We start from the raw sequence: 9762 nt of genomic DNA on the forward strand, positions 1-9762 counted from the left end.
TTCCTTGGATGACTGAGGAGATGGTGAAAGGCTCAGCAGCAAGGAGAAAAAAGCCCCTGACATCTCCTTTTCTCCTCCCACAGAGGCTGAAGGCCACCTTGACAGCAGCATCCTCACTCAACGGCAGCAACCTGGTGGTGGGCTCAGCCAGCACCATGGTGACCTCACGGCCAGAGCAGAGCCAGATCCTGGTCCAGCACCCTGATGCCCCTTCCCCAGCTCAACCACAGGTCTGCTCCTTTGGGCTTTTTGGGAAAAAAACCTCAGAGAAAAAAATCAGAATCCTTGGGTTGCTTGGGTTTGGTTTTTTTTCAGTGCTGCTTCCACACTCAGATGCTGCTTCTCCCCCAGACCACCCCACAGTAAAGTTCAGCCACTTGTTTGGAGCTTCCAAACAAGAATATTTCCCTCTCCCTGCTCCATGAGGGGGGTTAAACACTCTCTGCTCAGGCAGTCAGCTCCACCAGCTCCTGCCAGCTCCCCAGATGCCATTAGGATGGCCACCTGCTCCAGCCCCTCAGCTAGGTTTCCAAAAAATTTAATCTCCATATGCTGCCTGACAGGCAGGACCTGAGCAGAGCTGCTCCCCCTGCTCCTGGCAGTGTGATTGCAGCCTCACTGCTCCCTTTTTCCTTTGTTCTCCCCAAATAAAACAGGGAAATGGGTGACATTGCAAGATCTCCCAGTACCAGTCACCTCCTGGAGCTGATGGAGGCATTCGGGGCAAATTAAACCCAAAATTCATTTTCAAAGCCAATTGCCCCCCTCCAAAGCTGTGATTTGGGTCCTGCGAGTGGGTTACTGGGCCCAAATGGAGTTAAAAGGTCAAATGGGGTTGGTGGAACCCAGATTACTGAGAGGGTTGAGGGTTGAGCCTGAAGAAAAGGCTCCAGGGAGACCTTAGAGCACCTCCCAGATCCTGCAGAGGCTCCAGGAAAGCTGGGAAGGGACTTTGGACAAGGGATGAGACAAGGGGGAAGGGTTTGCAGCTACAAGAGGGGAGATGGAGAGGAAACACCTCGAGTTCTGGGCCCAGTTCTGGGCCCCTCAGTTCAGGAAGGAGATTGAGGTGCTGGAGCAGGTCCAAAGCAGGCAACTGGGCTGGTGAAGGGATCCAGCAGAATTCCTGTGAGGAAGGGCTGAGGGAGCTGGGGGTGTTGAGGCTGGAGAAGAGGAGGCTCAGGGGAGACCTCATCACTCTCTGCAACTCCCTGAAAGGAGGTTGGAGCCGGGGGGGGGTTGGGCTCTTTTCCCAGGCAACTCTCAGCAAGACAAGAGGGCAGGGTCTCAAGTTGTGCCAGGGGAGGTTTAGGTTGGAGATGAGAAAGAATTTCTTTCTGGAGAGGGTGATCAGGCATTGGAATGGGCTGCCCAGGGAAGGAGTGGATTCTCCGTGTCTGGAGATCTTTCCAAAGAGCCTGGATGTGGCACTGAGTGCCATGGGCTGGGAACCACGGGGGGAGTGGATCAAGGGTTGGACTTGATGAGCTCTGAGGTCCCTTCCAACCCAGCCCATTCTATGATTCTGTGATTCTATGAAATGGGAGGGAGAAAGTCCTCCCTGGGAGGCTGGGGAGCCCCTGGCCCAGGTTGCCCCCAGAAGCTCTTTCTGCCCCATCCCCAGAGGTGTTGAAGGCCCCAGGTTGGATGGGGCTTTGAGCCAGCAAAAAACACCTGGAAAGGAACTTTGTCCCAGAATCACAGCCACCTTCTGGTTGGAAAAAAACACCATCAGGTCCAACCAGGAACCCAACTCACTGCCCCAAACACCTCTCCAAACCCAACTCTCTTTTCTCTGCCCTCTCCCAACCCTTTTTGCTTCGCTGTTGTTTCCTCCTCCTGCTGCCCAAGCTGCTTTTTTTTGGGTTTTTTTTTTCGGTCTCTTGTGGGCTTTTTTTTTTAATTTTTTTTGTTGTTCTTTCTTTCTTTCTTTCTTTCTTTCTTTCTTTCTTTCTTTCTTTCTTTCTTTCTTTCTTTCTTTCTTTCTTTCTTTCTTTCTTTCTTTCTTTCTTTCTTTCTTTCTTTCTTTCTTTCTTTCTTTCTTTCTTTCTTTCTTTCTTTCTTTCTTTCTTCCTTTCTTCCTTTCTTCCTTTCTTCCTTTCTTCCTTTCTTCCTTTCTTCCTTTCTTCCTTTCTTCCTTTCTTCCTTTCTTCCTTTCTTCCTTTCTTCCTTCCTTCCTTCCTTCCTTCCTTCCTTCCTTCCTTCCTTCCTTCCTTCCTTCCTTCCTTCCTTCCTTCCTTCCTTCCTTCCTTCCTTCCTTCCTTCCTTCCTTCCTTCCTTCCTTCCTTCCTTCCTTCCTTCCTTCCTTCCTTCCTTCCTTCCTTCTTTCCTTCTTTCTTTCCTTCTTTCCTTCTTTCCTTCTTTCTTTCTCTCCCCACACCTACCCCTTCTCCAGGTCTCTCCTGCCCAGCCCACCCCCAGCACTGGTGGGCGCCGCAGACGGGTGGTGGAGGAGGACCCGGACGAGCGGCGTCAGCGGTTCCTGGAGCGGAACCGAGCGGCCGCTTCCCGCTGCCGCCAGAAACGCAAACTCTGGGTCTCCTCCTTGGAAAAGAAAGCTGAGGAGCTCACGACCCAGAACATCCAGCTGAGCGTGAGTATGGAACCCTGCTGGCTTGAGCCCAGAGGTGGACACCTCCTCCATCCCCCCCAGAGAGAAAGACGTCTCCTCCGTCCCCGCAGAACCGGGTCCGGGCATTGCTCTTCTCCCAGTCCAGGGTTGCTGCTTCTCTGCTTCTTCCCCAAGCATTTCTTTTCCTTGTAACATTTGGAACTGGAGTTTTCCAGTGTCCAGTTCTGGAGCCTTCCCGACATGGGAAGGATGTGGGAGCTCTTGGAGCAAATTCAGAGGAAGCCATGGAGATGATGAGAGCAGCTCAGCTCTGAGAAGGCTGCAATGGGGAGACCTTAGGGCACCTCCCAGTGCTTCAGGTACCTTGCCCAGAGAAGCTGTGGCTGCCCCATCCCTGGCAGTGTTGAAGGCTCCAGGTTGGGATAGGGCTTGGAGCCCCCTGGGCTGGTAAGAGGTGTCCCCAATGACAGGGGGTGGCACTGGGTGAGCTTTCAGCTCCCATCCCATGGCTCTATCAGCTGCTGCAGTCCAGCTCTTGCAGACTTCAGTTCCTCAAACTCTGAGCCTTTGTTTGCTATTCTGGATTCAAATCAGACAACAGAATTCCACTTAGACATTTGTCCCCACATCAAGTCTCCTCCTGCCCTTGCTGGAGGCTGCTGTCAGGACCCTGAGTGATGCAGATGTCCTGGTTTTGTTTTGCCATCTCAGAATGAAGTCACATTACTGAGGAATGAAGTTGCTCAACTGAAGCAGCTCCTGCTGGCTCACAAGGACTGCCCTGTCACTGCACTACAGAAGAAAACCCAGGGCTATCTTGGTGAGTGGTGGTTTTTTCCTGGGCCTTCCTACCAAAAAACCAGATGGAGGTGGTGCTGAGGGATGTGGTTTGGTGGCCGTGGTGGTGTTGAGTTGATGGTTGGGCTCAGTGGTCTTAGAGATCTTGTCCACCCTTCATGATGATTCTAAGCAGATGAAATCTCCAGGGAAGGAGTCTTCAGCTCAGGCTAAAACCCTTCTGCTGGGTTCTGCTGGCATCTGCAGTAACAAGTCCACTTTCTGGTGCTTGGGTGGAAGCTTTGGTGTCCCTCAAAGACCACCTGGGGTAATGGGATGAGGGGTAGGGCTGATCCCTGAGGTTCCTCTAACCCAACCCATGGCTCACTGGCAACGTGTTCATTAACCCCTTGGCCAAGTCCTGCCCTAGGTGGCAGAAGCCACCCAATTGCCCCCCTTCACCCCAACCATCACCCCCCCATCTTCTCCCCAACCATCTCCCACCCTGTTCTCCCCAGCACAACCTGCCCCAACTTTTCTAACTTCAGTTTCTTCTTTGTTTTGTTTTTTTTTTCTCTTTCCATCTCCTTCTCTGGTCAAGCAGAAAGCCCAAAGGAGAGCTCAGAGCCCACAGGCTCCCCAGCTCCTGTCATCCAGCACAGTTCCCTCCCCACCACCACCACCACCACCTCCTCCCCCAACGGGCTCAGCGTCCGCTCGGCAGCAGAAGCCGTGGCCACCTCGGTGCTCACCCAGATGGCCACCCAAAGGACAGACCTCAGCCTGCCAGTCCCTTCCCACGTCATCATGGCTCCACAGTCCCAGTCTGCTGGCAGATGATGGCACCAGCCTGGTGACCCAGAGCTCAGAACCACAAACTTGACCCTAACCAAGTCCTGTGAAGAGTTGGGGGCCCATAAGGATTTTTATTTCTTTTTCTTTCTTTTTTTTGTTTGTTTGTTTGTTTGTTTGCTTTCTGTTGGATTTTTGGGGGATTTCTAAGTGTGTTGAGGGCAGCCATGGTGTTTCCCACACCCTGAAGACCCCAGTGCCCTGCCATCCCCACGGGGACTCTGCCCATGGAGAACTTGTCCCCAGTTGATAGTTGGCCCCCAACGCACCGAGCCTGAGACCCAGAAGCTCCTCAGAAGGTTCTTTGCAGGTGGCACTTCCATTAACACTAAACTTCCAGGCTTGGGGGGGTGCTCCTTGGCTCTTCCACTCTTCTGAGTCCCCCACCTCCAAAATTCCCTCCACCTCCTTCTTTTCCTCCACAAAGGGAACCACCTCTTGGGTGGTTGGGACGTTGAGTTGTGCTCTCCAGACCTTTGTCATGGCCATGTTGCTTCCAGGCACCTGCTCCCCACTCTGCTCCTGCTCCCTGCAACCTTGCACCTTCACCCAAGGAGCCTCTTCAAGCTCAGAGCTCCAAGGGATCCAGGTTGGTCCCATCCCATGTTGACTCCCAAGGTGCCAACCACAAATTATCGGGGGGCCGGGGGAGCATCCTTGCAGTTGGTGCCCAACAGTGGAGAGAAGGGGGACACAAGAGCATGGGGGACCCCCAGAGATGTCTTCCTAGTGCCACCAACATGGCCCTGCTGCTCTGGTGATGGGACACACAGTGGTTGCTGGAGGGAAGGTACCATCTCTGGGACTCTGCCCGGAGTCTTCCTCACAGGAATTTTGGTGCTGAGCTTCTGGGACCGGTGCGAAGCTCCTGGAGGTGCAGGAACCCAACCCCCATCCCAGCAGGAGTCCCAGAAATCACCACGTACTCCCAACCCTGCAAGGAAACAAATCCCTTTATCTCCAAGGATCTCCTCTACCCAGAACCTCGATGACCTGAAATACAGTGGCCTTAAATCCTGAACCAGTTGCCTGTTCCAAGGGGAAGGAGAACCAAGTTGTGTTTCTTTTTTTCATTCGGTTTTTCCCCTCCATGATGTTTTTCCACCCTCAGTGGAGCAACCATTGCATCCCAGGCAGAGCCAGCCAAGGATTCCCAGAGCTTCCAGTTTTTGTTGGGTGGGTGAAAAAAAAACAAAACAAAAACATCTGGAAGGACACTTGGAATGGAGTCTGCTGCCTCATGGGGTGCGTGTGGCCTTCCCAAGGTTGCCACTAGCCCTGGGCAAGTGAAGGGAGGCAGGGAGGGGACCTTTGCCCATCCAAGCTCTTGGAAGACACCTCAGCCAACTCCACGGAGCTGCAGCAACCCCTTGGTCTTCCTCGGGAGGTCCCTCCTTGCCCACCTCAGGTTGCACTCGCCACTTTTGGAGCCAAGTTGGGTCAAATTTGGCTTCAGTTTGGCTTTGCCAGACTCAAGAAGGTTTCCAGGGACATCAAAAAAAACCCAAAGTCAAGTTGGAGCAAGACACCGAGAGCCCGGGATGGACGGGGAAGTTCAGCACTTTGGTTTCTTTGAATCCAGGGCCTCCATCTTCTCCTCCCCTCCCTTTTTCTTTCAGCTTTTCCTCCACTTTTGGGCTGGGTTTTTCTCCCCCTGCTGCTGCTCTCCCACTTTCTCCTTGCTCATCTCAAAGGCTTGAGGGTTCCCCTCTGGCCTTGGCAGGTTGCACTGGGGGTTCATCACCCCCAACCCCCCCCTAAACCCACATTTTCCTCCTGGAAAACCATTTCTGCCCAGGCTGAGGGCTCAGCTCTTGCTCTCCTGGCTGTGTTTCTCCAACCTTGAGGACACGAGGGGAGGTTTAGCAGCTCCACACAAGCTGGACAAAAAAAAAAAAGGGGGTTTCAGACTTCCAGCAGTGGGTCAGAACCTTTAAATTTTGATCTGAGAGGGTTTTTGCAGGAGGTAGAAGATCCAGCCCTGCCTTTGCTTCCCCTCTTGCAGCTACTGCATCCCCCCCAGCTCTTCCCTTCTCCTGGAGGCACCAGAACCAAAGAGCTCCTGGGGATGGATGGAGGGAGGTGGGAGTGACTCCAGGACTGAAGGGGATCAGCATCCAACCAACTGCTTCCCCCCCCCATCTCATTTTTCCTAAAAATGACCCAATTCTGTGTGCTGGTGTCACCCAGCCTGCCCGTGGCCCCAGAGAATCGTGGTTTGAAAGGACCTTGAAGGTTGTCCTGTCCATCAAGATCATCAGATCCAACTCCCACTTATCAAGTCCAACCATCAAAGTTGGACATTCCTGCCCCAATTTCCCTGTCCCTGAAGGTTGGTGACAAACGGGGAGCCACCCCCCCTTTCATCCTCATTCTTTGCTCCTTATCCCTCCACCATCTCCATCCCATCTCCTCAGTGCCTTCAGAAAACACCTCGACCCCAACCCCGTGCCCATCAAGCTCCAAACCACCATAAAATAATCAGGGAACAAAACTTTCATTATTTTACTCTCATTTTTGTTTTTAATAGACAGGGTTGAACCTTCCCCATGTTTGGTGTCTCCCCCAGGGCAAGGTTTTGGAGAAGGTTTCATCCCATGGATGGATGTCCCAAGCCATAAATGTCACTTAGGGTGAGGTCCATCCTGATGCTGAGCTGGCTGGAAACCTTGGGAGGAGACAAATGTCCCAGTGCTGGGTGGCTGTCACCTCCCAGGTGACAAGATTGCTTTGTGAGGGGTCACTGTCCCCAGCCAGCAACATCCCAGCAGCCTCCAGATCCCGTGGGATCAGGAAGGGTCTTGGGAAGGGATTGGTGTTACCTTCCCCCCCCCCCCCCAAAGAAAACTGGCTCCTTGCTTCCAAATTTTGATGGCCCAGCTGGAAAATTGCTCATTTTTGGTCATTTTTGACCTCGTGGCCCAGTTTCTCATCACTTCCCACCCCACCCCCCCTGCTTCCAACTTTGCTGCTTCTCTGCCAGCAGTGCAAAACCAGCCCAGGAGGGTCCCAATTTTGGTGGCTCAGCTGGAAAACTGCTCATTTTTGGTCATTTTGGACCTCATGGCCCTGTTTTTCTCTTCATTTCCCCCCAAAAGCTTTGGTGCTGCTTCACCACCACTGTCCCACATCCTCCCCCCCCCCCCCCCAAAACCACCCCAAGCAGTGCTTTGCCCCCCCTCAAAACCAACCCAGGAGGAGACAACAACACCTTTGGGGGGATGCAGGAGGAGGGTCCTGTCCGTCCCCCCCATCAAGCGTTGATCAATCATGAAAGAAGCCAAGAAACCCAAACCCCCCCCCTCAAAAAAAAAACCAAAAACCCTCGGGGGGGGGGGGGGGGGGGGTGTCGTGTGTGTGGGTGCAGTATATAAAATATTATCTATATTTACAGATTATAGCTCCATGTATCCACCCCCCCCCAGCTGTAACACCCCCACCCCTTTTTTTGTGCCCTCCCCCCCCCCACACACCCCCTCCCCAGGATCCCCCCTTGCTCCCCCCCGGGCTCCTGTGAGCGGGACCTCACAGCCCCCTCCCCCCCGGGGGCCTGGGGACAATGGGGGGGACACACAGGGGGGGGGGACATGGCCCAGTGTGTCCCCCCCCCCGGTACCAAACATGTTACGTGCCTTTTATTTATGCTGCAGGTATCACATTAAACTCTTACCCAGGAGGTGGTGGCTGCTGCCCTCTGCTTGGGGGGGGGGGCAAGGGGGACAGTTGGGGACAAGGTGGGGGTCAGCTGTGCCAGGGACACGCTTTGGGGGGGGGACACACCTCTGTGGTTGGGGACACACACACACGTGGGGTGGCTGTGACAACCCTCAGCCAGCAGCTGGGGTGTCAGGGTCTGCTTGGGGATCCCGGGGGGGTGTCACCTACACCCAGGGTTGTCACCCACCTGGGTGAAACTCTTTGGCCATCAGATCTGACAGGGGACACGGGTGGGGTGGGGGACACGGGTGGGGTGAGGGGGGGGGGGCGTGACACTGGGGTGACAGTCACCTGGGTGACACCGGCCATCAGGTCTGCTCGGGGTTCTCACTGTCCAACCATCAGACCTGGGGACATCACCGGGATCTCCCCCCCACCCGGGAGACATCGGGTGAGTCCGCTAAGGTGGGGTGGCGGGGGGAGGGGGGGGCACCCACGGGCATTTTGGGGCCATTTCAGCCGCTTTTGGGGCTGAAGGAGCCGGAGCCGCCCCGTCGGGGCTGCAGGAGCGCAAGGCGGACACCGGGTGGCGACAACGAGCAGAGGCCAAGGTGGGGGGGACAGGGGAGGGGTCCCGCAAATGGGGGGGGCCCGGGGGGGACAGGAGAGGTCCCAATTTCGGAGGGGGGGCAAGGGAAGGGTCCCTGTCACGCGTGGGGGAGGTCCAGGGAAGGGAGGGGCTCTCGCTCTGCCTGTCCGAGTGTTGAGGGTCCTGGGGGGATTTGGGGAGGGGGGGGGATGTTCTGGGCCCCCCCACCCCGTCCATCTGCCGTCCGTCCCCCCGGGGGCGGCTGTCGCCGTTTAATGGATTTAATGAGCGGCGGGGGCGGGATGGAGCCCACCCCCCCGGGACCCCCCCCCCCCGCCTTCCTCCCCCTATAAAGAGGCGACAGCGGTGGCGGTGATGGGACCGGTGCTGGAGGGCGATGGCGGGGGGGCGACTGCTGCTGCTGGTGCTGCTGCTTTTGGGGGGGGTCCTGAACCCCTCTCGCTGCTGCCCCGGGACCCTCGACCCCGACCCCGACCCCGGCCTGGTGAGCCCCGGGCCTCCCCGTCGGGGTTTTGGGGGGACAGAGCAGGATGGACCCTTCCTGAGGGGAGGGGAATTGGGGTTTGGGGGAAAGGGGGGGGGCACCGCTCGACTTGGGGCTGCCGTGACACCCCCCCCCCCCTTGGGTCACCCCTTCACAGGTCGCTGCTGTCCCTCCCCCCCCCGCTGCTGCCCTGGAGCGGCTCCTGAGGTCCCTTCTGCAGCCCCAGAGGTGAGCGGGGTCGGGGGGGCTTGGGGACACCAGGGGGGGTCACAAAGGGTGGGGAAGAACTTTGGGGACACCCAGAGGGGACAAGCGGGTGGCCTGGCCCGTGCTGGGGTGGGGGATGTCCCTTTCTGTGTCCCTCTGTCCCCATTGCTGTCTGTCTGTCCCTGTCCCCTCTTTGTCCCTCAGTCCATCCCATCTGTCCCCTTCTGTCCCTGTCCCCCCCCCTCCATCCCCATCCCTGTCCCTCTTGTCGGGGGGGGGGGTTTGTCTCACCGCTGTTACTTTGTCCCCACCTCAGGTTTGGGGGGGGGGGGTCCCGGCTCAGCCCCCGCAGTTGGGACCCCCCTGCCCCCCCCTTCTGGACCATGGCAACCCCACAGCGCTTTGGTCGCCGCCGCTGAAGTCCCCCCCCCTGTCCCCCTGCCCCAAATAAACTGCTCCCTTCCCCCTCCCCGGCCCCCCCCCGGGCTGCTCGTTGTGGTTTTGTCCCCTGGGGACCCCCTCCCCTCCCTGACATCCCCCCCCCTAATTCTCCCTTCTCCAAAAAAAAAACAAACCCCGATCACAACTCCCCCCCCCCCCCCC

At 56.5% G+C, this 9762-nt stretch overlaps 1 protein-coding gene across 2 annotated transcripts in view; it reads left to right on the top strand.

The window, feature by feature from the left end:
• LOC103536706 (cyclic AMP-dependent transcription factor ATF-7) overlaps positions 1–7472 on the top strand; it is a 42520-nt gene extending 35048 nt beyond the window's left edge. Inside the window, exons 8-11 of one of the 2 annotated variants that reach the window (XM_030468091.1) lie at positions 84–230; positions 2396–2593; positions 3284–3392; positions 3951–7472. In XM_030468091.1, the coding sequence (XP_030323951.1) occupies positions 84–230; positions 2396–2593; positions 3284–3392; positions 3951–4189 (693 nt within the window). In that variant the 3' untranslated portion in view covers positions 4190–7472. The remainder of the gene's footprint in view (positions 1–83; positions 231–2395; positions 2594–3283; positions 3393–3950) is intronic. The other variant, XM_030468092.1, reaches the window with a different exon arrangement.
• Positions 7473–9762: the final 2290 nt, after the last annotated feature.

This window comes from Calypte anna, chromosome 33, assembly GCF_003957555.1.
Source record: "Calypte anna isolate BGI_N300 chromosome 33, bCalAnn1_v1.p, whole genome shotgun sequence".
In the NCBI taxonomy this organism is placed as follows: Eukaryota; Metazoa; Chordata; class Aves; order Apodiformes; family Trochilidae; genus Calypte; species Calypte anna.